We start from the raw sequence: 27,878 nt of genomic DNA on the forward strand, positions 1-27,878 counted from the left end.
GCACCATAAACAGCCAGAAAGCAGGTCAGGGTGGGCTGCAGATACTTACCCCTGGGCCAGGGGGGCCAGGGGGGCCTGGCAGACCCACACTGCCCTGGGGACCGGGCAAACCCTGTGATGGAAACAGCCACATCAGAGAGGGGATGGCACGCTGCCCTGGCACAGCCAGGACCTCGGCTACCGCCACGGGAAGGTACATGGCGGCAGGACCAGCTGGCTTTAGGGGGGCCAGATGGTGCTGGTGCGGAGGACGCAAACGCTCACCCGGATGCCGGAACCAGGTTCCCCTGGATCGCCCTGCGAAGACAGCGCCTGCATCAGTCCCACCGCCCCGGCCCACCGGCCACTGTGGTCACGGCCACATCCCTGTGCCTGCCACAGGGTTGTTCCCCAGGGCCGACTGGATCTGGGAGGGGGGCCAACCCGAAACGTCCCTCCCTCCAGCGCAGAATATCATGAAGCGTGGCCCTCCCTCCAGCCCCCAAATCTGGCAAGGCACCATTTTCCTCTGCCAGGTCAGACGTGGTGATGCCGATGCCAATGCCATACCTTGGTACCAGCTGGGCCCTGGGCTCCTGGTGGGCCGGTACTGCCCTGCAAGGGACAAGGGAACATTATTTTGTGACGGTGCTTGCTGGTGGCACAGGACAGGGAGGGGGCAGTGGGGCAGCGTGGTCCCAGCACTGCCACCCCACCCCAGCTCCCTGGGGGGATGCCCGCCCTGGCTGACATCCCCCTTGCATGACAGTCCCCTGTATGTGTCATGGAGTGGGTCCTTACCGGAGGTCCTGGGGGTCCCGGGTCTCCCTGGCTGCCCTGAAGGGAGGAAGAGATGGGGTCACTGCAGGGATGGGTTTTCCCCGGTGGGTGTATGGGGTGTCTCCTGGGAGAGGAGACCCAGACAGTGCCAGCAGCTCTGGTAAGCACCCATGCCAAGTGAGGACAAGCCTGGCCAGCTCCTGGCAAGATGCCTGGGGCCAAGCACCCACCCAGGCAGCAGGATGGCCTCCACGGCTTCACCCAGCGCCCACAGCCAGGACCCCCCGACTGCGTGCTGAGGTGGGGGGGACACACTGACATGGGGGGGGGGGGACACAGACACCTACCGGGCGTCCCAGCACGCCGGGGAAGCCTGGCAAGCCCTGCAAAGAACCACATCAGAGCCGGCAGGCGAATGGGAGCCCACCACCCCAAGCAGCCCCACCTGCCCCCCAGGGATGCTCCCCATTCCCGGTGTGCAGTACCCAGCCTGGGGTACTTATGGGAGTGGGCCAGGAGGACCCTTAAAGCCCTGCGGGCCCTGTGCTGGAGGGAAAGGAGGCGAAGGAGACATGAATGCTCCCACTGGTGCTGGTGATGGCTGGTGTGGGACCACAGGACCTTTCCCCCATCCCAGCCCGCATCCCCCCTCCACGTCCCCACTCACCGGCTTCCCCTCGGGGCCAGCCAGCCCTCTCTCACCCGGGAGACCCTGGCACAAGAGACAGGGACAGGGTCAGCGCCAGGCAGGGTGACGGGGTCAGCGCCAGGTGGGGGGACAGTGCGGTACTCACCGGGGCACCGTCCCTGCCCTTCTCGCCGGGCTCCCCTCGCTCGCCCCGCGGGCCACCCTCACCCTGCAGTGGGGACAGGCACAGGGTTGTAAGGAGAGGCAGGGACTTTCCCAGCCCCCCCTCCTGAGGGCGTGCTGACACCCAAAGAGGGGTGCCCTCAGTAGTGCCCCCACCCAGGGCTTTGCTCCATGGGGCTGCCCCATTGGCAGTGGGAGACTTACGACCGCAGACCTTATCTCCTTTGGGTCCCCGCTCGCCCTCGGCTCCTGGCTCGCCCTGCGTCGGGGAGAAGACAGATGCCATCAGCCCCCACTGCCCCCCCTGGGGATGCCTGTCCCAGCCCAGCTCATCACATTGTCCCCGGCTCAGTTGCCTTGGCTGCCCCACTCCTTTTTGCCCAGCCACGCACCTTTGCTCCCTTGGGTCCAGCGGGGCCACGCTCGCCAGGGAAGCCCATCAGGCTGCCCTCCACGTCTGCCTGCGGGCAGGGCGCAGTCAGGGCTGGCACCCAGGGGACGGCAGGAAGGTCTCCCCGGGGGCACAGCCCTCCCCAAGCCCCTGTGCCAGGGGACTGGACATGGCCATCCATCCCCAGAGGTGCAGGCTGGCACCCCTTGGGGACGGTCCCCAGCAGCAGCCATCACCTACCTTGGGCCCTGGGGGCCCTGGGGGGCCAGGCAAGCCGTCCCTGCCCTGGTCGGGGGGAGAAAAATAGGTTGAGCATCAAAGGGAGAGCAGGGCACGGGGGAGCAGAGCCATCCCAGTACAGCCACTCCTAGCCACCATGGGGCAACTCCCTGCCCCCAGAAAGCCCCCCGTCCCCCCAAGAGGTACACAGGATGGGGAACAGCAGGGACTGTGTCCCTGTCCCAGCTCACCTGCTCGCCCCGGTCGCCCTTCTCGCCCCGGTCACCCTAGGAAAACAACGCAGTCGCCATCAGGGGTCTGTCCCCAAGCCCCTGGACCAGGTCCCCCAGCCCTTGCCCTGCACCTCCACACACACTCACCTTCTCGCCGGGCCGCCCGGCCTCCCCCAGCTCCCCGGCCCGTCCCGGCACCCCGGGGATGCCCGGCTTGCCAGGCTCCCCCGGCTGCCCAGGAGGCCCCTCGGGACCCCGCTCACCAACAGCCCGGCCCGTGGGGCCCTGGGGGCCGGGAGCACCCGGGTCCCCCTTGTCACCTTTAGGTCCTCGCTCGCCAGGGAAGCCTAAGGAGCCCTGCAAAACGTAACGTGCCGGGGGCTGTCACCCCTCTGCTAGCATCCCAGGGCTGAGGCGGCTGCATGGCCACCCCAGCCAGCCCGGGTAGGGGGGAGCGGGGCAGCATATTTGGGCATGGCATCAAGCTTGGTTCCACTTACCTCTCGGCCCGGAGGCCCCCTCTCTCCCGGCTCCCCCCGGCTGCCCTTCTGGCCCCGCAGCCGCTCGGACAGTGGCAGAAACGAGTCCGAGCTCCCGTCATAGGCACCCGTGAGCTCCTTCAGAGATGAAATCTGGGAGGGAGGAAAGAGCCATGGGTCAGGGGGTCAGTGCAACCCAGCTGCGGCAGCACCCCACGGCCTCGCCAACCCATCTTGGGTCGCTCGGGTCTCCCACCACCTCCCGTGTCCCCCTCCTGCTGCCCTGTGGCAGGAACAACCCCCAGCCTGACAGCCGGGGACTATGTACCTTGATGCCAAGTGCTTCCAGGCTACGTTCAACGTTCTGCAATAAGAAGACATTAAAAACAAAGTGGGTGTTGGCCTGCTCCCACCGTGTGGAGGGTCCTCCATCCCCTGGGGCTGATGTCCCAACCCAGCACCTGGGTGGACAGTGGGGGACTCACCACTGCAGTCCCAGGGTCTCCGCGTGCTCCAGGGTTGCCAGGTCGCCCCTAGGTTTGCAGAGAAAGAGGGAATGAAAAGAAGTACAGAGATGCAGTAGGTGAGGTGAGCAGTGCTGATGCTGCCCTCAGTAGGTTCCAGAATTAACACTGCTGGTGCTGCCTGGGCAGGGGCTGCAGTTGCAACCACCCTGGAGCGCATCACAGCTTGTCAGGCTCGGTGCTGGGTACTCACAGGCTCCCCTCGCAGTCCAGGCTCTCCAGGGTCCCCCTGAAACACAGCAAAGGCATCAACGGGGGCAGAGCCAGGCTGGCTGGTGCCGACTCCAGCACCAGGGTCCAGCCCTGCCAGCCTGGGGGCAAGAAGTCCCACCAAGGACTTTTCCCATCTGGCACAGCATCCCCCAGACCTTTGCCTTGGGGGGCTCAGGGGCAGGAGCACACCCACCTTCGGTCCAGCCACTCCACGGAGGCCCGGTGGACCCTGGAAGACACAGAGGGGACACAATGGCACCTGGCACCCAGGGACATGGGGCAGTGCCCTGTGGGAGCCGTGGGAGGGGTCCTGCCTGCCCCATGGCAGCCCGGACTCCAGGGTCCGGTGCTGGGTGGCACTGTGGGCTTGAGGACTACGCACCTGGCCAGGGGGGCCGACCTGCCCTGGGACACCAGGGAGGCCAGGGGGGCCAAGGGGGCCTGGCAGACCTCTGTCCCCCTGCTCTCCTTTGGCACCGCTGCGGCCCTGCCAAGAGAGCAATGTCATGCCCAGTACCTGGGTGCCCAGGTCTGTCCCCGGTGGGGGCATGTACCCAGCACCCCCCATCACCACGCTTCTCTGCAGGGAGGTACTCACCTCTCTGCCAGGGGGTCCTGCGTCACCTTTGTCTCCCTAATCAGGAGGGAAAGGAGTTAGAGGGATGCTGCCCCATCCGCATGCCTCAAAATGATGCTTATGGACCCAGGCAGGGAGGAGCCACCAGGTGTGTGGGGACCATGCAGGGACCATGCGGGGACCACCTGGGGCTCAGCTCCTTACCTTTCTCCCATCCTCTCCTGGCGTCCCGTCTTCTCCCTGGGGACACAAGCTGTCAGTCAGTGCCCGACTCGACCATCTCGACCGTCTCGGCACGGGCACCGCATGGGACAGGGACAGGCACCGGGGGCATGGCTCAGAGTGCAGGGGCTCTTTGCCATGTGCCCCCCTAGCCTTTATGTTGTATGGGGACCACCAGCCCTCAGGACCCTGGGCGAGCCCCAGAGCCAAGCCCTGCTCCCTGTACTCACATTCTTTCCGCTGAGGCCAGGTTTGCCATCATCACCAGGTTTGCCCTGGGAGGAAGCAGAGGCAGTGAGAGAGCCCCCCCGGTGCTCCCCCCAGCACCAGCAGCCAGGGGTCCCCAGGCCCCACTGCAGCCCCAGGGTGCAGGGAAGGGGGAGCTGGGCATGGGGCAAGCCCCGGCAGACAGACCCAGCTGGGACCGACTGCAGAGGGCATGGGCCAGGATGCATCACCAGGGCGCAGGGCAGCTGGTACTTACGGGGACACCGGGTGGTCCTAGGGGGCCCACGGGGCCAGGCGGTCCCTGCTCCCCACGCAGCCCGGGCAGCCCCTGCAGGGAAAGGAGACAGGAGGAGCACTGGGTGGCAGGGCACCCATCTCCCCCAGCTGGCTCTGGGAGGAGGGAGTGTGACCAGGACAGTGACACCCTGCTAGGGACAGGGGATGGTCCTGCTGTGCTGCTTCGGACCAAGGAGCATGGGACAAGGCATCAGTCCCTTGCAAGTGTGATGGCCCCAGCAGGAGCATAACCCAAACCCGCACTCTCCGGAGCTACTTACATCCCGGCCGGGGTCCCCCTGCTTCCCTGGGTCCCCCTGCAGACAAGGAGGAGGTGAGAGCAGGGACACTCCTGTCCTGCCACGGACCCCCACGAGCACCTTCAGCCCAAAGCGGAGAGTGTCCGGGGGGGGGCGGCTCCTCCCACCCCATCGTCCCTCCATCCCACAGCCCCCACCCGCGGTGCCCAGGGGTGGCCATGCCCCCCACCCTGGACCATGCTCACCCGCAGCCCAGGGGGGCCCGGGGGCCCAGGTTTGCCTTCCAGCCCGTTGCGGCCATCCACACCTGGTGGGCCACGGTCCCCCTGTAAGAGAGCAGGGCAGGAGGGCTGAAGCCATGGGGCGAGACGGGGGTGCCATGGGGCAGCTGCCAGCCTCCAGCCCCCTCACCTTCTCTCCTGGCAGGCCTCGGTCCCCGGGGTCACCCTGCGGGGTGGGAAGAGGAGTGAGCATCGTCCCCCCTGAACAGGAGCTGAGCAGGGTGTGGACACCCCAGTCAGACCCCCACGGGGAAGGGGGGCACTCACCCGTGCACCAGGGGGGCCGCGGGGACCCTCCACACCCTGCAAGAGAGAGACATGCTCAGCAGTAGGGCATGGGGGTAAAAGGAGGGGGTCCTGGGTGCTCGCCCACCAGCTCCTGCACACCAGGACCCCTGGCTTTCCGGGAGAACATTGCCCGTCTTGCTGTCCCACTGCCTCCCGCACCAGAGACCCGGCACCTACCCTCTCTCCGGGCAGGCCGGGGGAGCCGGCATCGCCGCGGGCTCCCTTCGTGCCATCCTCGCCAGGATCCCCAGGGTCCCCCTGCCAGGGAAGGGCACAGCAGTTAGAGGGTACTGCCGTACTACCGTACTGCTGCGTCGCTGGCGCAAATGCCTGTGCCGAGCCGGTGCCAGAGCCCATGCTGAGCATCTCTGCTTATGCTGCACAGTTTAAGGGCGGGATAATTGCAAAGGTCTCAAAATACAGGCATGGGCTGAAAAAAAATGTTGCTGGGCTCAATGCAGCTCCTGGGTGGCCAGGTAGCGGTCGCAGAAGAAATGCAACAAGCAGCGCTGCTGAGCCAGGAGCCAGCTGAGCCATGGCTGGGGACAGCAATACTATCCAGCACAGAGCACAGCCTGTGGCCAAAACTGCCCCAAGCCTGAGCTGGCTTGTAAAAGCAAAAACACCCAGAGCGTAAGGTACAGCTGTGGGATCCCTACAGGACTAGGGACCCATGAGCGTGCTGGATCCTTCAAGGACCTCAGCCTTACAGGGACCTCCTACCCTGGCACCCTCCTCCCGGCAATGGGCAGGAGCATCATGTGCCCCCCGATCCCACATGGCTCGCAGCCGTGGTGTGCGTCGGCTCCACGCGGCAGGGGCTGTTTTGGGCAGGGAGGGCTTGGTGCACCAGGATCCCAGTGCACAGGCAGAGCCCAGCGGGAGACAGCACAGGACACCCCACCACCAGCATCCCAGGGGACCCACTTGTTACCTTCTCACCCTTCTCCCCCACTCCTCCAAGACCCACGTCAACCTGTGGGGCAGAGAGGGGCTGTCAGAGCACATGGGGCCGGGCACCAGCCCATGGGCAGGAAGAGGGGTGGGGGCAGAACTTACGGTTCGTCCTGGGGGTCCAGGAGGCCCCTAAAAGAAGGGCGAGGGAAGCGGGTTAAGGGGAGCTGGCGTGGCCCCAGCGAGGGCAGGGGTGGCTCCAGGGTGGGGGCCAAGCACGTGGCCCCGTGTCACTCACCGGCTCCCCACGGTCACCCTTGCTCCCTGGTGCTCCGGGGCTGCCCTGTGGGAAAGAGGGACAGGGTGAGGGGAGGAGGGAACACGGGACCCGTGGGGTGGAGGGTACCCCTGGGGTAAGGGTGGGCGCGGGGCAATGGGGTGAGCGGGGTAGTGGATGCCCACGGGGCAGTGGGCGCACACCAGTTGGTACTCACGTTCCTGCCTTCAGGACCTGGGTCCCCTGAGTCACCCTTCTCCCCGGGGGGGCCGCGGTAGCCGGGGAGGCCCTGGGTGGAGGGCAGAGGGAGGGTGTGTGTTGGCGGGAGCCACCCTGAGGCCACTGGGCATCTTGCCTGCCCCAGGGTGCCCGCCAGCCCTGCACTTACCCGGGGGCCCCTGTCTCCGGGTTTGCCAGGCAGACCCGCTTCACCCTGTGGGGATAGAGATGGTGAGTGGGGGGCAGCAGGGAGGGGGGCAGTGGTCCCAGGGGGTACTCGCTTACCGGGGTACCTTCATCACCCTTCTCTCCACGCTCTCCCTGCGGCACAGGTCAGCGGACGCCAGCCAGGAGGAGAAAAGCACAAGTCACCAGCATCCTCCTGCTCCCTGCCAGCCCCCCAACTCCTCAGTGCCATGGTGCCCCATGGCCCCCAGTCCCATTGCCCCTCTCGCCCCACACTACCTCCTTGCCACGCAGCCCGGTCTGCCCCGGGGCACCAGCTCGGCCCGGCTCTCCCTTCTCCCCTGGCTCCCCTGGGTCGCCCTAGACAAGGTGGGAAGGGGCAATGGGTCAGGGCAGCATGGGGGGAGCACAGGGGCAGCCGGGGGGAGAAGGGGCTCAGCACGGCACCCTCCACTCCCCGGAGCAGCATCATGGCACAGCCTGCAGGGACAACCCCTCCAGAGTCCAATGGATGGATGGATGGACAGATGGATGGAGGGTCAATGCCTCCTGCAGCGACATTACCTTTGGGCCGCTCCTGCCCGTGAGGCCAACGATACCCTGGTTGTTGGAGAGGGAAAGCACTTGTCACCAGGGACCTGGGTGGCCCCATGCTGGGGGAGTGACTGGGACCATGAGCCGGTGCCCCCAGGGCAGACACTGGCCAGCCCCAGCCCTCGGGGTGCACCCAGACTCACCCGATCGCCCTGCTCGCCTTTGGGACCAGCCGGCCCCGGGATGCTCAAGCCAGGGGCACCCTAGACACGAAGGGATGCAGCTTGGAGCAACAGCACAGGCACCATGAACCCGGGGGGGCTGTGCCATGCCCCCTGTGCGCCCCATCCCCAGGCAGTACTCACACGGGCACCTTTATCTCCTGCATCGCCCTTGGGGCCAGGAGGTCCTTCTGGTCCTGGGAAGCCTCTGTCACCCTGGAGCAGATGAAATGGCACCATCAGCCCCCCCACACCACCCCTTTCCCCCACTGCAGCTAGGGACAGCCAGGCCTGGGGACCAGCACAGGCATCCCCTCAGGTCGATGTCCAGCTGTGCAATCCCCCTCCCTAGCCCACGGCCATGCCCGGGGAGTGCCAGCACAGGGCCAGGGGGCATGGCCGGGGCAGGGTTACCTTCTCTCCTCCAACACCGGGCACACTGGGAGCCTGGGGGAGAAGCAGAGGGGACGGTGCTGGGCACTGCCCACAGCTCCCTGTCCCAGGGCTGGGGCAGGCAGACGTAGACCCACCAGGCAGCATCACTTACCGGCTTGCCAGGTGGTCCTGGATCGCCCTGTGGAGAGATGGGTGTCATTGCCAGCCCCTTCCCCAGCAGCCCCCTACCACCCCACTGGGACCCCACTTTGCCCTCACCTTCTCGCCCCGGGGGCCAGCCGGTCCTGGAGCTCCCTGTGGTGAGAGAAGAGACCTCAGAGGGCTGATGGTGCCTGGGGACTCGCACCTGGGGCATAGCAGCCCCCACTCCGGGGTGCTGGGTCCACAGCACCCCAGCCACTGCTCCCACTCACCTCTCTGCCTGATGGCCCTGGGCGCCCTGGGGCTCCCACCTCGCCCTGGAGGAGGGGAGGAAGAGGAAGGTGTCAGGGGCATCCTCCTACCCCGTGCCAGGGCAGGGCAGGCATTGCCCCAGCGTGGCTGCAGCTGCCCCAGCTCACCTACCTTCTCGCCCTCGGGGCCCGGCACGCCGCGGTCCCCCTGCAGAGTGAAGCAGAAGAGGGTTTCAGGGAGCCTTCCTCCCTCCATGCCATGCTGCCCCCACCGCACGTGCTGCCCCAAAACCCTTCAGGGCCCAGCCCCAAATCGCATCCAAGATCACTGGGCTCCGACAGCAATGCCCAGCCACAGCCACCACGGGGCTGCAGGGACACCAGGACCTGCCAATGCTGCTGAATGGCACAATCCTGCTCTGGCACTGTCTCACCTTCTCGCCGATCTCTCCCAGCTCGCCTGGTGCCCCACGGTCTCCCTGACACAGAAAGAAGATGGGGTCGGGGCAGAAGGACCCGCAGGGGATGGCAGGGGTCCCGGCACAGCACCCAGACCCCTTTTCTCCCTGCTGAAGGCAAGGCGAGAGCATCCCTTTGGTCCCCACACCACTCACCTTCCTGCCCTGCTCTCCCGGCGGTCCCCGAGGGCCCTGCAAAGGAGGATGGAGAAGATGTCACCTCTGGCGTGGCAGGGCAAACGCCCAGGCTGGCTGGACCGGGAGCCCTCTGGGGTATCTTCAGGGCTCGGCTCACCAGCGAGGCCAGCTCCTGCCTGCCTCACCTTCTCTTGGAAAACTCACCCGGTCTCCTGGGTCCCCGGGGCGGCCGGGCGGCCCTGGGAAACCTTCTTTGCTGTCACCCTGGGGATTAGGAAAGGAGACAGCCATGCCCATGAGATGGGGATGCCCATGAGATGGGGACGGGCATCCCCGCTGGAGAGCGGTACAGGGTCCGGCCCCAGCAGAGCATCCCCACTGCCCTCTTACCTTCTCTCCCTTCAGGCCGGGGGGCCCAGCAGGTCCCCGGGGCCCAGGGTCCCCAGGCAGGCCCTGCAAGAGAGCACAGCTCAGCCCCAGGGACACACAACTGGCACAGCCCCACTCCCCTCTGCCATCCCTGCTGGCTCAGGTGCTGGACTCACCGGGGGGCCAGGCTCCCCTCGAGGTGCTGTGCCATCCACAAGTCCAGGGGGACCCTGCAGAGACAGGGGTCAGCTCCTGTGTGACAGCCTGGGAGGGCTCAGACCTTCCCAACTGCAGTGCCCTCAGGCACCCACAGGACCTCTGTCCAGGAGGGCAGAGGAGCCAGGGAAACACAGAGCCACTCACCCTCTCCCCTCGGTCACCCTTCTCCCCCTGCAAAAGCAAAAAAAAACGTAGGTAAGGACAGGTCTGGGCTCTTCCTATGCCCCCTCAAATGGAGAGCAGGAAGCTGCTGGACAGAGCCCATCATCAGTGGTATCAGGGCGCATGTGTGCCATGTGCCTCTGCACACTGCCCAGCACCAGCAACAGCTCATGCGTGTTTATGTGTGCGTGGGCACAGGCCATGAGTGGGACCAGGACCACTGCACAGGGGAGCAGCTTCAAGCTGCTGGTTGTCCCTCCATCCATCTGTCCACATGTCCCCCAGCCGTCCCCACACAGCACCAGGGGGCACGTACCTTCACGAACTCTCCCGGCGGTCCTGGCAGCCCCATGGGTCCAAGCGGACCGGGGGGGCCTGGATCACCAAATGGTCCCCGTGGACCAGGGCTCCCAGGCGGGCCAGGGCTGCCCTGGAAGACAGAGATGCTCAGTTCGCTGGGGCTGTGGCATGAGCTGGGGGTGCTGGCAGAGACCCCCTGGTATCACCACCCCCATACCTACCGGTGTGCCCGGCTCCCCTTTCCGGCCTGGCAGCCCCTGTGTTCCATCCACGATCACCCTGGGCTCTCCCTGAGTGAGGAGGAGGGAGGAAAAATCAGTGTCCCCGTGTGCCCGTCGTGTCCCCAGTGCAGGATGGGGGCTACAGTGCCACAAGGCCAGCAGCCCAGCAGGGAGACGAGGAGACCCTGGGGTCACCCAGACACCAAGTAATAGGAGATGCCAGGGGCTGAGATGTGCCCGCCAGGGTCCCCGCTGCTCCCCAGGGACGCCCACAGGGCAGCCCCATGCCCATCACCTACCGGCTCGCCTTTCTCCCCCTTCGGGCCAGAAAGCCCCATCGGCCCCCGTGGCCCCTGGGAAAGAAAGACGAGAGTGAGGGGGGAGGTACAGGTGGGGAGCAGGGATGGGTAGGGATGGGGCCATACTCACAGGATCCCCTCGGAGGCCAGGGACGCCCTGGGTACCCTGGAAAACAACAGCTCAGGAGATGAATGTGTATCCCTGCCAGCCAGAGGAGTGAGGATGGGATGGGATGGGATGGGATGGGATGGGATGGGATGGGATGGGATGGGATGTGACGGGATGGGACGGGATGGGATGGGATGGGACGGGACGGGGGCTCCAGCCAAGTCAGGGATGGACAGTCCCTGCCCAGTACACTTGGCCTGGGACACACACACAGGGGACAGCAATGACCCTACCAGCTATGGAGACTCCCCAGCACAAGGAAAGGGTAGGCAGAGGCTGGCTCAGGGAGCACGCAGGGCAGGCAGGGTGATGGGAAAAGCCCACCATGCAGCAGCAAACTCGGGGAGACATCCCCACTTACTGGCTGGCCAGGGGATCCAGGGTTCCCAGGGCGGCCAGGGCTTCCTGGTGTCCCGTCAGCTCCAGGTAATCCCTGTGGGAGAAAGGAGCATCACACCAGTGTCCAGTGCATGCTGGCACTGCCAGACCCCCCCAGTGCCCCAGACAGTGCTAGCCCTGGCACTGGGAGCCCAGGACAGCCCCATGGTTGAGCCAGGTCTCGGGATGCCTTTCCCATGTGTGCTGAGTTAGGGTGTGAGGGAGCAGCATGGGGCAGGACCAGGGCTCCCCAAGAAGATCCTCCAGCCTGGGTGAGGAGGAGGGAAGGACGAGGGGCAGAGAGAGACCCCATGGGGCTGGGTCCCTGTGCCTGGGGACCCAGGGGGCATCTGGGTGAGGGGATTGGAGGTACTCACCCTGTCCCCCTTCTTGCCTGGCCGCTCGATGCTCTCTCCTGGCAGACCCCGCGGGCCAGCAGGTCCTGGAGGGCCAGGCAGCCCATGGCGGCCCTGGAGGGACAGCGGAGAGGATGGGCTGGGTGGCAGGCAGTAGCCAAGGGACATTCCCTTCTCTGTCCCTGCAGTCAGGGCTGGACAGGTCCCTGCCTTGGCACACACCCACAGGCAGGACAAGGGGACCTGGGGGCCATGTTGCTGCCCCCCATCAGGGACCTGCCCCCCATCTCCCCCCCAGCAGGACTTTACCGGCTCGCCAGGGGGGCCCGGCTGCCCCGCGCGTCCCTGCAGTCCCTGTGGAGACAAAGCCAGTGCTGACCATCCCCTCTGGGCTGGCATCAGTGAGGTTTGGGGGGACACAGCCCCCCCCAGAGCCACCAGCAGTGGGGAGACACCCAAACACTCACCGTCTCTCCACGGTCCCCCTTTTCGCCCTGCAAAGGGACAGAAGGAACAGGTTAGCGGCTGTACTCCTATGCTCGGCTCCCCACTGCACTGCTGCCATCAGCAAGTTTGGGGGTCCCTGGCATGGCATGGCACGGCACGGCACGGGGATGCTCACCCTAGGGCACTGCACAGTACAGGGCTTTGGCTTTGGCTCTGGCTCCGGCTGGCAAGACAAGGGAAGCCTGTGTGAACCCAGGCATAGGAGAAGCCCCTGGCCCCTGTGGGGCTGCTCCTGCTCTGCACCCCCTGGGGCACCCTGACCCCTTACCCTGGTAGAGATGATGGTGCAGAGGTCGTCGGTGAGCTCCCCCTCCAGCTCTGCCAGGGTGCCGCTGTCATGGTAGAGGTACCGCGGGTCCTCGCCGGTGACCACACGCCGGAGCTGCTCCCGGTCCGCTCCCTCCAAGCCCACCGCCAGCACCTGGATCCCTGAGTCGAGAGCACCCTCAGCGCCCCACAGGACACAGCCCCCTCTGTATGCACCCTGCTGGGACCCCATCCATCCTTACCCCCAGCCTTGACATCCCTGGCTGCGGCGATGGCATCGTCCCCAGAGGGGCTGTCGGCCAGGACCACCAGCACCGCCGGCACACTGGGCCGGCGCCCCGCACTGGGGCTCAGCAAGTAGGTCCTGGCGAAGGTGATGGCTGCCCCTATGGAGGGAGAAGGAGGAGGGGGGCGGTCAGCGGGGTTCCGCCAGCTGCTGCCCCGGCTCCCAGCGCAGCCCCTCACCGATGGCGTTGCCGCTGGGCTCCTCGTAGCGCATGGTGCGAATCTGCTCCAGCACGGCGGGCAAGTCACTGGAGCGGTTGAGGAGCAGCCAGGGCAGGCTGCGGTAGCTGTACGTGGCCAGAGCCACCTGTGAGGGTGCAGGGGAGCAGTGGGCACCACTGCCCGCCCGCGCCCCCAGGACTCCCACCGCCATGGCAGCACCCTACCTGGGTGCCCTCGGGGCCCAGGCGTCCCAAGGCAGACACGGTGTTGGAGAGGAGGGTGCGGATGGCATCAGCGCTGGAGGAGCTGTCGCGGGTGCCATGGACGAGGAAGATGATGTCACCGCGGGCTTCCCTGCAGACTGCAGGGTACAGGGAAGGGGTGAAGCCGCGGGCAGAGCGGGGACAAGCCCAGCCCGTCCCCCCGGCACGGCCTCACCGTACCCGTGCGCTCGCTGACAGAGGTCTCGGCACCCGGCGTGCTCCCCAGGACCGGGCGGAGGGTGAAGGTGTAGCGCTGCCCCAGGCGCAGTCCGGAGACCTGCTGGGAGCTGGCAGCGCCTGGCAGCGTCTGCCCTGTCTCCCCCCCAGCTGCCACCCAGGGGACAGAGTCAGGGGGACTGGCGAGCCCCCGTGGGAACACTGCCCCCTGCCCTGGGGCTGTTCGCCCGCCTCACCTGCGGGGGGGGTCCAGGAGAGGACGTAGCTGGAGGCACCGGGGACAGGGGTCCAGGTGAGCGTCACCGAGTCTCTCCGCACATCTGTCACCCGCAGGCTGGTGACATGGCCTGGGGCAGCTGCCAAGGAGGAGGAGGAAAGAGTGTGCCGGCCCCATGGGGCAGCCCCCACCCCACTCCTGGTCCCCCAGCCATCACCCTCCCCCAGCCAGCGGCTGCGACAGCCCGGTCCCTGGATGCCCCTCTGGGCTCCAGCCCTGCGCCGGGGGTCCGATGCTCCCTTGGCCCCATGCAGCCCCTTACCGGTGACGGCGGTGACGGTGGCCGGCTCGCTCTCCCTGCTGCCAGCCAGGCTGGTGATGCTGATGTGGTAGCGCCGGCCTGGCTCCAGCCCCCCCAGGTCATAGGAGCTGGCAGCGGCTGGGAGCTGCTGGCTGCGTTGGGGCCCCCCTACCAGGGGGGAGAGAGGGGTGAGGGGGGTGCAGCATGGGGGCTGGCAGGGATGCAGGGGTGCTGGCTGGCCAAGCTCACCCTCAGCCAGGCGCCAGACCAGGCGGTACCCAGCGCTGCCGGCCACCGGCACCCAGGCCAGGCGCAGGCGGTGCTCCGAGGCCTCTGTCACCTGGAAGCTGCTGACGGGGGGCAGCGGGGCTGCCTCCGCTGTGGGGCAGAGGAGCAGGTGTTAGGGCCAGGGGTGCCCGGTGCCACCCCGGGGTGCTGCCCCCCACCCAGCACTCACGGGTGGTGACGATGATAGAGACGGGGTTGCCCTCCCGGTTGCCAATGAGTGCCGTCACCTTCACGGTGTAGGAGACGCCACCCTCCAGGTCAGGGATGTCGAAGGAACTGGTGTGGCCGGGAACTCGCTGGCTGTTCTCCGAGCCCCCTGCCACGGACCATGGCGTCAGCCCTCTGCCCCACCGCCCTCGGGGCCCGTTCCCATCCTCACCCCACGGTACCGTCCCTGCGGCTCCACACCACACGGTAGGCAGTGGCTCCCGGCACGCCGACCCAGGTGACGCGGGCAACATTGCTTCTGGATGCTTGCACCTCCAGCCGGGACACCGTCCCCACCTGCTCGGGTGCTGCGACACCAAGAGGGCCACTGTCACCCAGGCCCGGGGCAAGTGACACTGGCTGGCACCAGTGGGTGAGGGGACACCTCACCTATCCGCCCCGTGGTGGTGACAGGGCTGCCCTCTCGGCCATCCACTACAGCCGAGACGCCAACGGTGTAGACAATGCCGGCACGCAGCCCCTCGATGGTGAAGGCAGTGGGGTCAGCGGGGAGGAAGCGGGATTGTTCCAGACCTAGGAGAGACAGTTGGGCTGGGAAGGGCTCCGGCACCACTGCCGCGGCACCCCGCGGTCCCCACACTCACCGTCGCTGCCTCGCCACGTCAGCAGGTAGCCCCCGGCGCCTGGCAGCCCTCGCCAGGTGACCCGCAGCTGGCTGGGACTGGCCTCCGTCACCCGCAGCTCCGAGATGCTGCCCACCGCCGGGTACTCTGCACCACCCCAGGGCACCGTGGTGTCACCTTGGGGTGCCTGGAGGGGCCTCGCGGCCACCCCAGTGCCCTGAGGGCTTGTGGGGGCATAGAGGACCAACACATGCCAGGGGGAGGAAAACACAGCGCCAGGACTCCCGATAGCAAACCCCGACGTGGACTTACTGAGGCGGACGGTGAGCGTGGCCGCACTGCCCTCCCGGCCGCCTGCCAGCGCCGAGACGCGCACCAGGTAGGCGATGCCCTCCCGAAGGTCACCCAGCTCCAGCCCCGTGTGGCTGCCCGGGACACGCCTCGTCCTCTCTGTGCCATCTGCCGGGAGCGTGGCGGCCGCTGACCCTCAGCACCAGCGGGCTGGGGTCCCCCAGGTGCTGCCTGCGCCCCTGCCCGCAGACTCACCCTGGTTGTTGCGTACCACCACTTTGTACTCGGTGGCACCAGGGACGCCGGTCCAGCCCAGTCGCACCCGCCTGCCCGCCTCCTCAACGAGCCGCAGGTCCGACACGGTGCCCACGGGTGCCTCCACGCCTGCGAGTGGACACGGTGAAGCATGGCCGGAGCCGCAGAGCCCGGACGGCACGGCCCCCATCCTTACCCTGGGCCGTGACCAGAGAGCTAGGGGTCTCATGGCCAAGGGGGTCTCTGGGCTGAGCAATGCCATGTGGGATGTCCCTCCATCTCAATGGCTTGGGAGGGTGGGGGACAAGCCAGGGGACCCATGGTGGTCACTCACCTGTCTGGAAGGTGGTGACAGGGGTGGCCACCTCCCCACCATCATAGAGTGTGTAGAGGGTGATGCGGTACTCGGTGCCTGGCTGCAGCCCCATCAGCTGGTAGGTGTTGGCGCTGCTGGGGAGCGACACTGTCCTGGGGGGCTCTGGTCCTGCAGGGAGGGGAGGGTCACCGCCGGCTGCCAGCACGGGGGGGGGGTCTGTAGAGGGGTTTGGGCGCCCCAAGCCCACCTGTGGCTCTCTTCCACTCCAGACGGTAGCCACGGGCATCACGGGCACCGGTCCAGAGCACCTGGATGGACGTGGGGCCCAGGATGTTGGTTCGCAGCGTCTGCTCCGCTCCCACCTCTGCAAGAGGGACCCCGTGGGCCAGGCTGCCCTGTGCCGCTCTGCTGCTGGCCACCCACCACGGTGTGTCCCCGGCCCCCGCACACAGCCGGGTGGGGAGCATCACCGTGGTGTGGGGCCAAGGGTGCTGGTCCCCACTCCATCCCACGGCAATGGCACCGGGGGCAGAGCCAGAGGCCAGCGGCAGGTTCGCATCACCCATACCCACCACCTACCCGTCTTCTGCCGCACGGTGGCCATGGGCCCCTCCAGCTGCCCAAAGAGTGGGGCCACCATCACCACGTAGTCAGTGTTGGGCTGTAGCCCCCCCAGCACGTGCGACGTCCGCCCGGCATCCAGGTCCACCCTGTGCCTGTCCTGCCCTGTGAGAGCCAGCACAGCAGTCCTTTGGGGGGTCCGGGCAGTGGGTGCCACCACCCTGCTCCTGTCCCTCCTCCCTGGGGCCACCAGCAGAAGGGGTGCAAGCTCTGGGACGGGCACCTACCTGTGAGAGTCGCCCAGGAGAGCCGGTAGCCGGTGGCACCGCCGACAGGCTGCCAGGCCAGCAGCATGCTCTGCGCAGAGATATTGTGGACGGCCAAGTGCTGCACACCCACCGGGCGCCCTGCGGGCGAGAGGTGCCCGTCGCATCCCCCACGTGAGAGCAGGGCAGGGGGCAGTGGGAAGCACCTTTGCCTGCAAACACGCCTGCTCTGGTGGGGGGGGAAGCCCCCTTGTCCCTGCTCATGGATGCTGAACCACACTGAGGTCACCGAGCGCAGCCCATGCCCGGGCAGCTCCTTCAAAGCACCGCAGCTCCAGCAGACTGGAGCCCAAACGCCTTCTGCTTAATGCCTTAAATACTTTCTGCAGGTTAAGGCTGCCTGGAGCAGCAGAAGGAATCAGTTTGCCAAATCTGAGGCTTGTAAAGGTGTTGCCCCGGGGCCTCACCCCTGCTCCTGCCCGGCAATGCTTTCTTCCCAAAGATCGCAGTGCTTGAATTTATAAAAAAAAAAACCTGCATTTTTTCAGTTGACATTTTTACATCACGTGGGGAAAGCTTCAGTGGAAACACTCCCATAAGGCTATGAAGAAGCTGGGAGAGCACACAGTGCTGCATCCCCTCCGGGAGCACTTTTTGGGGCTCATAGCATCACCGTGTAGTCGTGCTCGCCTGCATCCCCATCCCGCCCCCCCCCCCCAGGCAGCAATGGGCTGGGCAACCCCATCCCCATGGGGCACGGTGACTGGAGGGGCATCCCTGTGCTGGGAACTCATCCCTCTCCCCGGCTGAGCCCAGGGCCAGGCACCGTTCTTACGTGTCCGGGCGGTGAGGGTGGTGGGGACGGTGGGCTGCTGCGCGTAGCGGGATCGGAGCGTCACCACATACTCGGTGTCGGGGCGCAGGTTGCTCAGCGTGGCCGACTGTGCGCTGGCCCCCAGGCTCTTCTCTTCCCCCTGGGCTGCCCCTGGAGGGGGAGGTGGAGGGGTAAGGGTGGGCACGGGGGCACAGCCAGGCCCGGCAGGGAAGGGGTGTCTGCGGGCCCGCACCTTGCCCCAGGGATGCCAGTCGGTGCCAGGGGTGGGGAGCGCTGGGAGAGGAGCGCTGGGAGAGGCTGGGATGGCGGCCAGGGCAGGGGCACCCATCGGAGCGCCCGGGGCCAGGGAGGGGCTTCCAGGTGCACGGCTCCAGCCCAGCACCCGGCTGGGACGGGGGTCTGCTGCCCACCCCCCACGCGGAGCAACCGCAAGGGCACGCGCATGCCTGCGCTCTCAGCCCCGGGCAGGGGCACCCATGGGGGCCGCTGGCCGTCATGCACACCCGTGCGAGCGCTTCGAGCCCTGCGCGTCAAAGCCTCCGGGCGTAGGAACACACACGCCGCCTCCACGCCTCTGTACGCACACGTGCCCCGCAGCCTGCGCACGAGTGCCGGCCGCCGCGGTGAGGGCAGGCGCGCACACACCCACAGTGCTTTTGGCATGCACCCCCCGCATCACCCCCATGCGTGTAACCCCCTTCCCCGAGCACGCACCCTGCCATGTCCTGCCCGGCCCATGGGCCTGCGCAAAGGTAGGGCATCCAGACAGGACCACCCGCTCGCAGGGAAAGTACCCTCACCTTGCACGGTGTAGCTGAGGCTGTAGCCCTGGGGGGGCTCGGGGCCAGGCTGCCAGGCCAGCCGCAGGAAGGTCGGTCCAGTCTCCACCACACGGAAATCCAGCACGGAGCCAGCACGGCTCTCTGAGGGCACAGGGAGCCAGGGATGAGCCCCCAGCCCCACATGCCATAGGCACCCGGCGCCTGCCCGCGTCCCCGTCCCTGTGGCATGGACACTCACGGGTGCGTGCTCGGCCGGACACCGACTCGCCGATGCTGTTGGCGTACTGGGCAGTGACCGTGACCAGGTACTCCGTCCCTGCGCGCAGCCCCTGCAGCACAGCGCTCGTCTCCCGCGGCCCCAGGCTCACCTGGGCAGGGACAGCGTCACCCCCCTGCCATTCCCAGGCCACGCGTGGGGCCGCCAGGGACCCCCAGGGACTCGGAGCAGGGAGGTGGGAGCGCTTACCTCCTGCCTCTCTGCCACGATCGGCTGCCCCAGCCCCGTCAGCGGCACGCGCTGCACCCGGTAGCCGGTGACAGGGCCGCTGGCTGCCGTCCAGCGGATCCGCAGCTGGTCAAGGCCCCGCTCCAGGATCTCCATGTTGGAGGGTCCGATGTGGCTCGGCCCATCTGTGGGGGACCACAGGAGCTGTCAGCTCCAGGGTGCATGGGGTGGCGGGGAATGCTTGCTGGGGTGGCACAGCCACGTTCCCAGTGGGGCAGGATGGCCAGGAGGGCATTTTGGGGAGGATGGGTGCTAAGCGTGCACCGAGGGTGAGCGCAGCCTGGCAACCAGCACCGCCAGCACCCATACCCCACGGGAAGGAGGGTGAGTCCCCATACCCATGAGGCGCAGGGTGCCCCCGACGCTTGTGCACACCCTGCGTGTCATTAGCGGCACCAGCGTCCCCAGCAGCTTGAAGTCACCAACATAGAAGAAGAAGGCATCGGTGGGCATCGAGGCCACACGCATCAGCTCCTTGTGGTCAGCATTCTTGATCCCTGGCGGGGATGGAGATGATGGGTGAGGGCAGGGACCCTGAACCTGAGGGGACCCCCCCTCACCTGGCACCAAAGCCTTGCTCACCCACAGCGAAGACCTTGATGCCCTGGCTCTTCAGCTTTGCTGCCGGCCCCTCAGCATCATCCTGGGACTTGCCATCCGTGATGAGGATGCAGATCTGCGGGGCCGGGCGAGAGCCATGAGACCCAGCCCAGCACCCACAGACCCACCGCATCCCCTCCCAGGTGTCCCCAGGGCCACCGCCCTGCAGGTACCTGGGGGACCCCTGGCCGGAGCTGTGTGGGGCCGAAGAAGTTGTCAGCGACGTAGCGGAAGCCGGCACCGGTCCGTGTGTTGCCGCCCTTGTAGCTCAGCTGCTGGATGGCCCTCCGGACGCTTGTGCCGTCGGTGTGCTGGGAGAAGGGGAACTCCACCCTGGGGGGCGCAGGGGACGTGTCATCTCCCAGCCCTGCCGCCCCACTGTCCCGCACGCCCCCTGCCCGGGGCTCACCGTGGATCATCGCTGTACTGCGCCACAGCGAAGCGCACCGCTTTCTCGCCCACCACCTGCACGAAGGGCCCCACCAGTTCGTCCATGAAGGTGCGGATGGCGCGGAAGTTGTTCCGGCCAATGCTGGATGAGCCGTCCACCAGGAAGACGATGTCGGCCTCCAGCACGTCCTCGCACACTGCTGCGGGGTGGTGACAGCACTCAGGGCACGGACCGGCACCACGGCACGGTGGTGCTGGGCCCCTCTCGCACCCCTGCCACCGTGTGCCCCCGGTGCTCTGCACCCACCTTGGCTCCTCTTCTGCGCTGTGGCAGCCGGGGGGCCCAGGAGCACCGGGAGCATGGCGAGGAGCAGGAGCCGGCCGCTCATCGTGGGAGCCTGCGGGAGAGGATGCTGCCACCACCACCCCACACCAGCCCCATGCCTCTGGGGACAGCTGTGACAGAGCGGCAGGGCCCGGGAGGGCCCAGCACCGTGCCGTGCCGGGACGCCTGGCAGCCTCAGGAAGGCAAGGCGTCAGCGCCACGCTGGGCACCACTGCTGGCACCCTTCGGTGCCGGGGAGAGCCCCCGCTTTGGGTTAGGGCAGGGAGGCGGCAGGGCTGTACCCGGCCGCGTTACCACACGTCGCCCACGCCGGAGAAGCGACCGGCAGCACCCAGTGCCCGCACAGCACGCCGGGTCTGCCGGCTCACCGAAAAGCGCCGGGTGGGCAGCATCTGGCCTGCATCTGGCCGAGCGGGAGCAGTGCCGGTGGCTACCCCATGGCAGGGCACGGGCCGTCGGCGGTGGCGGGTGCGGGAGGGCACGGTCGCGTGTGTGCCCCGCGCCTGGCCCCGCTCCAGCTCTCCCCGTTCAGCCTGGCCGGGCCTGGCCCGCGGCCCCGTTCGCTGCCCGGGGGTGCCGTGCCCCGGCCGGCGGGAGGCTGCCAGCCCCGGCTGCAGGGTGTGCGCGGGCTCTGCCTCCACAAGCCCTTCCCGCTGCCTGCCCGCCTGCCCGCTCCGCGCCTCGGCACCGGCGGCAGCTCACCCCGGCTGCTCCTGCCCACCGGGTCCCCCTGCCTGCGGGGGCTCCCCACCACCCGGGGAAGGCTGGCAAAAGCGGGGTGCTCTAGGGCAGCGGGGAGCCGGGGTGGGCAAGCCCTGCCCGCGAAACCCCACGCCCCGCCGCTTCCCACGCACACGGGGGGCACCCGGCCTGACACCACAGCGATGGCCACCCCGGGTCTCAGCCCAAGCACGGCCCCGGACCGCCTGAACCCGGGAGGTGCGAGCCCGGGGCGGCCGCCCCGGCGCGGGAGGGCGGACGAGCGCCCACGGGTTCCCGGGGGGGGGGGGGGGGCTCGGTCCTGCCCCGCAGCACCCCCCACCCACCCCACCCCCCGCCTGCAGCGGGACCCCCGCGACAGCCCCCCCCGCCCGCGGGCACTCACCCACCGCCCCCCGCGGGGCTGCACCGTGCCGAGCCGAGCCGCTCCGTGCCGAGCCGAGCCGGGCGCAGGCGGTGCCGGCGCGGAGCGGCCCCCGGCGCTCCCGCCCCTTTATTGAGGGCGGCCCGGAGCGCGGTGCCGGGGGGGAGCGGGAGAGGCCCCCGCCCAGCCCGGCCCCCCAAAAAGGGCTTTTCCCACCCGCCCGCCGGGGAGTGGAGGAAAGCGGCTTTTCGGGCTGTCCCCCACCAAAGTGCCACCCCTGGCTCTCCTGCCGGCTGCACCCCCGGCAGGGGCTGTGGGGCTCCGGGATGGGGATGAAGCAGGAGGGGGTTGGACCCCCCCGGAAGGGTTTCTGCTGGACTCGCCACAGAAACATCTGTGCGCGGCTGAGAGGGCCCTGGTGAGGCTCAAGGCAGTTTTCCCTCCAGCATCTCCATCCTCCATGTCCCAGGAACGTGGTAAGCAGCTCTGGGACCTGCCAGCCTGAAGCTGGCTGCACACCTCCATCCATCTTGGGGGAATGTGTCCCCAGGGACCTCAGGACACTGCCTGGCCCTGGGCAGAGCTGGACGGAGCTGCCATGGGGACCCGAGCCTTGGCCCCCTCCGGGTTAGAGCCTCGCTCTGAGCACCAGCCCTGGGAATGATGATGGTGGTGGAGAAGGGCTGCTCCCACGAGGCTGCAGGACAGCCAGGCCTTGGCCAGGACCTTTCCTGCACCCTGCAGCTCATGGTGCCCATCACGTGGGACCCTAGCACCCATAGCTCAAGTATGGGGACTGCGCTGGAGCCAGCTGTGGGGCATCCTCCCACTCTGCTCTGGACACCATCTCCCAGTGGCCACCAGATCAGACTGGTGGCCGAGACCTACCCCAGAGCTGGAGAAACACTCTGGAAAGCGACTGGTGGTGTGAGTGCAGCTGGTGGGAAGAGGTGAAAGGGAGAAGATGCCCAGCAAGGTAGGCAGGGACCCCATGGTGCCCCGGCCTCACTCCCTGCCCACCCAGCAACTGGCAGGACTGTCCCCTGGATCTGCTCCTTAGCCCAGGGTGCACCCCTGGCCCTCAGGGTGCCCCTCACCCCCAGAGCACACCATGCGACCACACTGCTCCTTGGGGTGCATCACGGTGCACCCCATGCTCCCCGCTGGTGCCTGTGCTCACCTGGGGCTGGCCCTGGCTCATGGCCCCAGCATGTGCCCCATGCCACCTCCTCTCTGTCCCCTTGGTCACCCCGTATCCCTCTGTCCCCAGCACCCCGTGTACCTGTGCCCTCCCGGCTGCCGGCCCAGGGGCTCCCCTCCGGCTCCTGGTGGGGCAGCGGGCAGGTCCGGGGGCATCTTCCTGTGGGCAGCGAGGGGAGCGACAGTGGGGGTCCCTGGGGCCCAGGGCCACCTCACAGCTGGGGGCCCGGGGCAGGGCCACCTGCCACTGAGCAAAGATGCTCCAGGGCTGGCTGCAGGCAACTTTCCCAGGCACACACTGTTCCCAAGCAGGGGAGGAGCGGCGATGCCCCCGCTCTTCTTAAAGGCGCAGCAAGCAGTGCATCCCCTCCTCTTCGTTAGCCTTCCTCTCGTTAGGCCCCAGCCCCGGCCCCCAAACCTGGCCGGCCGGCTCCAAAGTTCACCGTGGCCACGGGTTTCCCCCTGCCTGCCCCAGCTCTGTGGGTCCGGCCGTAGGTCCAGCATCCCCAGGTCAGGACCGTCCCCAAACCCTCCTCCCGCCAGAGCTCGCTTAATGAAGGCAGGGCGGCCTGTCCCAATTAGACAAGGGGCTTCGTTAAACAGGGAGCAGAGGGGTCTGCCAAGGGCTCTGTGGCTGGCCCCGGGCCCGGAGCTGGTGGAGCAGCCCACGGCACGGTGCCGGCAGCCGGGCACGGGCAGCTGGGGGTCGCCCCGGCTAACGGAGTGAGCATCGTCCAGCGGGCACTGCAGGCAGAGGCACCAGGGCAGCGATGCTTTGCAGCCATGCCGGGGGCTCTGCCTGCCACCTTGGCCCCCGGGAACGTGGCAGGGACCAGTGTGGGGTGGTCCCCAAACCCTGCTCCCCCATGGGTAGCCCAGGAGCATCTCGACCGTCTTGCCAGCAGCATCCCCCTTGCATTGGCACTGGAGGGAGGCATGCCGGGGTGCTGGGTCCCCAAAACCAGAGTGCCTCCCCTCCACAGTGTTTCCCAGCTCCCCCCACACACACATACCAGGGCCAGGGAAGGAATCCGCGGCCCCGGGCGCGGGACGGTGCTGCCTCAGCGGAGGGAGAGCACCAGGTGCGAGTGACTCACGCAGCCGCCCCACGCCACTGCACGCCAGTCCCTCCGGGAACATCCCAAAAAGCTGTCAGCCCTTTCCCAAGCCTGGCGGGCTGGCAGCCAGGCCACTAGTCCTTACTCCCGCAGCCCAGGCTTGGGGTTCCCCATCTCCCGGCTGGCTTGACCCCAAGTACGTTGAGTCCTCTCCACTGACACTGATCAAAGCTTGCAGGGCTGACCGTAACCCCGGCCCCTCACCCCTGCCTGTCCTGCGCATGCCACCCTGGTCCCCAAATGCCACTCGCCAGCTGGCCACGCACTCCCTGTGGCACAGCCTCTGCTGCCCCATAAGTCTCAGATCACGAGAAGCCCCAAAACATCTCCCCAGATCCCACTGGCCCTGGTCCCTGCAGGGCACTGCCCTGGGCTGCAGGCACAGGGGGAGCACCAGCTCCGAGCCCCACAGGGGTTCACACCACTCCCAGGGACAGGAGCCCCCCAGTTTGCGAGTGGGCACGCGGGAAGTACTGGGGCTGAGCCTCTCCCCGCCCTGCGCTTGCCAGGCAGGCAGTCTCGCCACTGCCTTAGTGGGAAATGAGGAAAATTTGTTTTCTTCAGCCCCAGGTGAGGTTTCAGCTCTGCATTAGGCGGCAGGAAAGATGAGTCACGTGGCATGGCGAGACGTGGCACGGTGAGACACGGCACGGTGAGACATGTGCGGGGCTGCAGAGCCAGCTGCGGCTGCGGTGCCGTGGGTCCTGTGCCCCATCCTCTGCCCACCCTCTCCACATCCTGCAGCCTCTGCCTTCGGGGCTGATCTGGCACAGGCTGGGATTCAGCACAACCCTTACAGGATTTTAGTTTCCTGACCCTACGGCACTCCGGCAGCGCTCCCTGCTCCAGCACAGTGTGGGCATCCCCAGCTGGCAGGGATGCATGGGGCAGCTCCGAGGCTGCTGGAAGGGAGCTGCTCCCTCTCCACACCCTCTTAAATTTGGGGGCTTTCAGGCAGAGGGGAGCAGCAGGGTGCTGGCGCCGAGGTGGGTGAGGGGAGGAGGAGTTGGCCGGTGCCGGAGCGGGAACCTCGCCTGCTGCGGGGGCCAGTTGGGACATGCTCCAGGAATGTCTCCCAGCACCAGCCACCACCAGCTCCCTGCCGTGGCACCCAGCTGCCTGTCCCCGGCATCCTGGGAAAGGGGCCCGTGGACCCCCACCCCTGTCACCAGCCAGCTTGGGAAGAGCACTGGAGGGCCAGCATCATGTTCACAGTGTGGCTTCAGGGACCCTCATGCTACCCTGTGGGTCTCCTCAGCAAGCTCCGGGGCCAAAAAATGGGCCAGGGTGGGGAACTGGTCACCCCTTACCTCCTGCTGACCTGCCCCGAGGGGTTTGGGGTGGCAGACAGCCGTGCCAGCCCTCCAGACTGCGCTTCACAAGGGGTACAGACAGCAGACCGCCAGCTCCTCTGTGCCAGAGGGGACATCTTGCAGCACCCCCCATTCTGCTGCTGCCCAAAGACACATCCTTGTAGGAAAAGGAAGCAAAGTATCACATCAGGATAAAGCCATGAACGGCGAGCTGCCCTCTCTGCCCAGTGGCTCTGGGGATGACCAAAGCGAGGGAGATGCTCCCAGCTGCAGGGACCACAGTGGGTGCAGGGGCAGCAGGGAGGGTCTGGTGGGTGAAGGACGATGGAGGCAAGTGGTCCCGCTGCAGCCGGGCTTGGGGTCGGGCTGAGCCTGCTGTGCCCCCATGCCAGGGCTCCCCGAGGGGCAGGCACATGCCCCATCTCCCCCTGTAGCTCCTGCAGAGGGATGGGAAGTTTTTCCTGCCCGTAAACTGTTGTGTCTGGAGGCTGCTGCTGGCGCGGCCACACACCAGCATCTCACAAAGCTGCCTGGACTGCAGCCAGGCCCTGCCGTCCACGCAGACAGGGCTCAGGGAGGGAACAGTGACACTGTGGGGATGTGACCACCCCCCGCCTTCCTTGGCTGAGTCAGGCAGGAGAAGGCAGCCCTGGTCAGCCTGACCGCGGAGGCTGGGCTGGCTCTCAGGGATGGTGAGGGATGGGAAAGCCAGGCACTATCAGGGCTCTGCCGAGGGCCGGCAGCGCTTTGCAACGGCACACGGCCAGCATGCCAGAAAGGGAGTGTTACGGTAGAGACAATGGCAGCGGGACAAGGAGCCAGCGGCACTGCGTGGGGCTCGAGAGTCCCTAGTTAACAAGCTACCTTCATCAGCTGCATCCTGTGGCTTGGCTTTGGGTGATGCTAGGGATGCCCAGAGAGGCTGCACAGTGGCTGGGGTGGGAGTCAGGGACCCAGGGGGAGGCAGGGGACAGCAGGGTGCAGGCAGGGGCTGATGTGCCCCTGGAGGTGATGTGCCCCACACTGCATGTGACCACCCACGCAGCCTGGCTCATCCCGCAGGAATCCAGCTTCTCAACGGATTGAGCTGCTCCCCTTCGGCTCCTGGCCTCACAGCCCCCACTAGACTCCATAAAATAAGCTTGGCTCAGGCTTGAGGGTGGGGATGCGGGAGAGGGTGGAAATGCAGGGACCGGCTACAGCAAAGCTCCCCCAGCACCTCCGTGTGGGGCCAGTGCTGCTTTTCCCCGTGCTTACAGCCCCGTTGGGGTGCACATGCCCTAGAGATGCTGCAGCCAGCCCAGCACACACCGCTACGGAAGGGAAACTCCTGCCTCTTCACAGGGGCAGACAAATTGCCTGCCTCAGGGGCATGGCGGATTAAGGCACTCCCTGTCCAGCCCCAGCTGCAGGGTATGCAGAAAGCAGCCGCAGCACCCAGGGCACAGCCTGGCTCCAGGGTGCAGGAAGTGGGACCCAGGGACCCATGGCAGTGTGAGAGCAGGAGCCGGCAGAGCAGAGGGAGCAGTTTCCCCTCAGATGCCTGCAGGAAGGAGAAGATGAAGGGAAGCCGAAGGAGAGCCGCCAGCCCACAGCGTGCGCGCTCAGGGCATGTGCAGGCTGGGCCCGTGGTGCGCGGAGCGTGACTCGACACGCCGGGCGGCTGAGGCAGCCCGTGCCCGCCTGCACCGGGCGCCTGCACCCACCGGTGCCGCCCAGCCTGCCTGCCCAGCTCCGTGCAGCCTCGGGGGTCCCCGGGGACCAGCATCGTCGGCAGCGCAGCACCTTGGGCCAGGCGGCGGGATGCAGAGGTGAAAGGTGGCATTCCTGCAGCTGTCCCCTGGGAGAGCAGTTTGGGGCAAGGCCAGGTCAATGGTGCTTCCCTGCAGCACCGGGGGAGGCGAGGAGATCGTCTTACCTGCAAACACCATGGTGCCATGTCTCTGGCTGCCTGGAGCCCTCACCAGCATCTCTCCAGGAAATTGTGCAGGAAAATGGGGCAGCTCAGCCCCCACTGGGTGCTGGGGGGGCTGTCACCGGGGCAGGGGCTGCTCCTGGCCTCACATGGTGCCTGCCGCTTTGAACTAAATGCGGCTCCCAGAGGCAGGCCAGGAGGGGTACCGCGGCTTCAGGGGACTGGAGGGGCACGCAGGAGCCTGGCACTGCTCCTGGGCACTTCACAGGAATACTCACCAGCACTGCAGGCAGGATGGTACCACCGGTCCCTGCTTCACATCAGACCGACCCAGGGAGCAGCTGAGCAGGGGCATCTGCAGGGGCCCAGGACACAGAGCCCAGCCCTGCAGAGCCGGGGCACTTGCCAGCAGCACGACAGCCCTTGCCACATGCAGGGGCAAGCTGCCCACCAGCTCCCAAACCCCACAGCACCTCCACACCCTGTCAGAGGGGGATGAGCACCGCAAAGCCACGGCTGCCCCATCCCTCCTCCCCCAGCCCCAGAGCTGGGAGCAGCCGGTGGAGGGGGAGATGGGCAAGGCACCACCACCTTCCCCGTGCACGGGAACTGCTCTGCTGCCCGATGCCGAGCTTGTCCCCTTCCCAGGGCTGGGAATTGGCAGCTGCCCGGCTCCCAGCATGGCACCCAGGGCCACAAGGCCAGCTATGGGCTAACCCAGCCATGGGAGTCCCCACAGACCCTGGAGACACGCGAGGGGAGACCCTGCAAGAGCAGGCAGCAGCATGGCAGGAGGTGCCGGCGGGAGCAGCGCAGCAGCGGGGGCGCACAGCAACCACTCGCCGGGTGGGGAGGAGGAATGGCAGGCGGGCAGCATGCAGGCCTGGGAAGCTG

The 27,878-nt window shown here is 67.3% G+C and overlaps 1 protein-coding gene across 1 annotated transcript in view; it reads right to left on the reverse strand.

Annotated features, from left to right (window-relative positions):
• Positions 1-23,523, reverse strand: part of COL7A1 (collagen type VII alpha 1 chain) — a 33,400-nt gene extending 9,877 nt beyond the window's left edge. Inside the window, exons 1-86 of the mRNA XM_069769923.1 lie at positions 23,082-23,523; positions 22,721-22,977; positions 20,316-20,406; positions 20,028-20,208; positions 19,792-19,951; positions 19,601-19,694; positions 19,357-19,515; positions 18,980-19,143; positions 18,752-18,881; positions 18,532-18,654; positions 17,732-17,881; positions 16,918-17,037; positions 16,649-16,795; positions 16,317-16,433; positions 16,088-16,237; positions 15,754-15,882; positions 15,520-15,666; positions 15,229-15,354; positions 15,014-15,157; positions 14,806-14,931; positions 14,586-14,732; positions 14,378-14,506; positions 14,150-14,296; positions 13,847-13,966; positions 13,614-13,760; positions 13,395-13,531; positions 13,189-13,315; positions 12,966-13,109; positions 12,725-12,885; positions 12,572-12,619; positions 12,417-12,443; positions 12,259-12,303; positions 11,971-12,063; positions 11,577-11,648; positions 11,177-11,212; positions 11,047-11,100; positions 10,748-10,816; positions 10,543-10,656; positions 10,209-10,235; positions 10,022-10,075; positions 9,867-9,929; positions 9,681-9,740; positions 9,495-9,530; positions 9,315-9,359; positions 9,053-9,088; positions 8,902-8,946; positions 8,747-8,782; positions 8,640-8,666; positions 8,507-8,539; positions 8,237-8,308; positions 8,075-8,134; positions 7,902-7,937; positions 7,617-7,697; positions 7,437-7,472; positions 7,321-7,365; positions 7,150-7,221; positions 6,954-6,998; positions 6,821-6,847; positions 6,696-6,737; positions 5,939-6,019; positions 5,741-5,776; positions 5,604-5,639; positions 5,438-5,518; positions 5,214-5,249; positions 4,913-4,984; positions 4,659-4,703; positions 4,411-4,446; positions 4,228-4,263; positions 4,012-4,116; positions 3,823-3,858; positions 3,610-3,645; positions 3,378-3,425; positions 3,221-3,256; positions 2,914-3,045; positions 2,561-2,770; positions 2,432-2,467; positions 2,202-2,246; positions 1,963-2,031; positions 1,785-1,829; positions 1,554-1,616; positions 1,427-1,471; positions 1,107-1,142; positions 781-816; positions 550-594; positions 265-297; positions 50-112 (exon numbers count right to left, since the gene is read on the reverse strand). Coding sequence (XP_069626024.1) covers positions 50-112; positions 265-297; positions 550-594; positions 781-816; positions 1,107-1,142; positions 1,427-1,471; positions 1,554-1,616; positions 1,785-1,829; positions 1,963-2,031; positions 2,202-2,246; positions 2,432-2,467; positions 2,561-2,770; positions 2,914-3,045; positions 3,221-3,256; positions 3,378-3,425; positions 3,610-3,645; positions 3,823-3,858; positions 4,012-4,116; positions 4,228-4,263; positions 4,411-4,446; positions 4,659-4,703; positions 4,913-4,984; positions 5,214-5,249; positions 5,438-5,518; positions 5,604-5,639; positions 5,741-5,776; positions 5,939-6,019; positions 6,696-6,737; positions 6,821-6,847; positions 6,954-6,998; positions 7,150-7,221; positions 7,321-7,365; positions 7,437-7,472; positions 7,617-7,697; positions 7,902-7,937; positions 8,075-8,134; positions 8,237-8,308; positions 8,507-8,539; positions 8,640-8,666; positions 8,747-8,782; positions 8,902-8,946; positions 9,053-9,088; positions 9,315-9,359; positions 9,495-9,530; positions 9,681-9,740; positions 9,867-9,929; positions 10,022-10,075; positions 10,209-10,235; positions 10,543-10,656; positions 10,748-10,816; positions 11,047-11,100; positions 11,177-11,212; positions 11,577-11,648; positions 11,971-12,063; positions 12,259-12,303; positions 12,417-12,443; positions 12,572-12,619; positions 12,725-12,885; positions 12,966-13,109; positions 13,189-13,315; positions 13,395-13,531; positions 13,614-13,760; positions 13,847-13,966; positions 14,150-14,296; positions 14,378-14,506; positions 14,586-14,732; positions 14,806-14,931; positions 15,014-15,157; positions 15,229-15,354; positions 15,520-15,666; positions 15,754-15,882; positions 16,088-16,237; positions 16,317-16,433; positions 16,649-16,795; positions 16,918-17,037; positions 17,732-17,881; positions 18,532-18,654; positions 18,752-18,881; positions 18,980-19,143; positions 19,357-19,515; positions 19,601-19,694; positions 19,792-19,951; positions 20,028-20,208; positions 20,316-20,406; positions 22,721-22,977; positions 23,082-23,523 — 7,530 coding nt within the window. The remainder of the gene's footprint in view (positions 1-49; positions 113-264; positions 298-549; positions 595-780; positions 817-1,106; positions 1,143-1,426; positions 1,472-1,553; positions 1,617-1,784; positions 1,830-1,962; positions 2,032-2,201; positions 2,247-2,431; positions 2,468-2,560; positions 2,771-2,913; positions 3,046-3,220; positions 3,257-3,377; positions 3,426-3,609; positions 3,646-3,822; positions 3,859-4,011; positions 4,117-4,227; positions 4,264-4,410; positions 4,447-4,658; positions 4,704-4,912; positions 4,985-5,213; positions 5,250-5,437; positions 5,519-5,603; positions 5,640-5,740; positions 5,777-5,938; positions 6,020-6,695; positions 6,738-6,820; positions 6,848-6,953; positions 6,999-7,149; positions 7,222-7,320; positions 7,366-7,436; positions 7,473-7,616; positions 7,698-7,901; positions 7,938-8,074; positions 8,135-8,236; positions 8,309-8,506; positions 8,540-8,639; positions 8,667-8,746; positions 8,783-8,901; positions 8,947-9,052; positions 9,089-9,314; positions 9,360-9,494; positions 9,531-9,680; positions 9,741-9,866; positions 9,930-10,021; positions 10,076-10,208; positions 10,236-10,542; positions 10,657-10,747; positions 10,817-11,046; positions 11,101-11,176; positions 11,213-11,576; positions 11,649-11,970; positions 12,064-12,258; positions 12,304-12,416; positions 12,444-12,571; positions 12,620-12,724; positions 12,886-12,965; positions 13,110-13,188; positions 13,316-13,394; positions 13,532-13,613; positions 13,761-13,846; positions 13,967-14,149; positions 14,297-14,377; positions 14,507-14,585; positions 14,733-14,805; positions 14,932-15,013; positions 15,158-15,228; positions 15,355-15,519; positions 15,667-15,753; positions 15,883-16,087; positions 16,238-16,316; positions 16,434-16,648; positions 16,796-16,917; positions 17,038-17,731; positions 17,882-18,531; positions 18,655-18,751; positions 18,882-18,979; positions 19,144-19,356; positions 19,516-19,600; positions 19,695-19,791; positions 19,952-20,027; positions 20,209-20,315; positions 20,407-22,720; positions 22,978-23,081) is intronic.
• Between the last annotated feature and the right edge of the window lie 4,355 nt (positions 23,524-27,878).

The sequence above is a fragment of the Haliaeetus albicilla genome, chromosome 24 (assembly GCF_947461875.1).
Source record: "Haliaeetus albicilla chromosome 24, bHalAlb1.1, whole genome shotgun sequence".
Classification (NCBI taxonomy): domain Eukaryota; kingdom Metazoa; phylum Chordata; class Aves; order Accipitriformes; family Accipitridae; genus Haliaeetus; species Haliaeetus albicilla.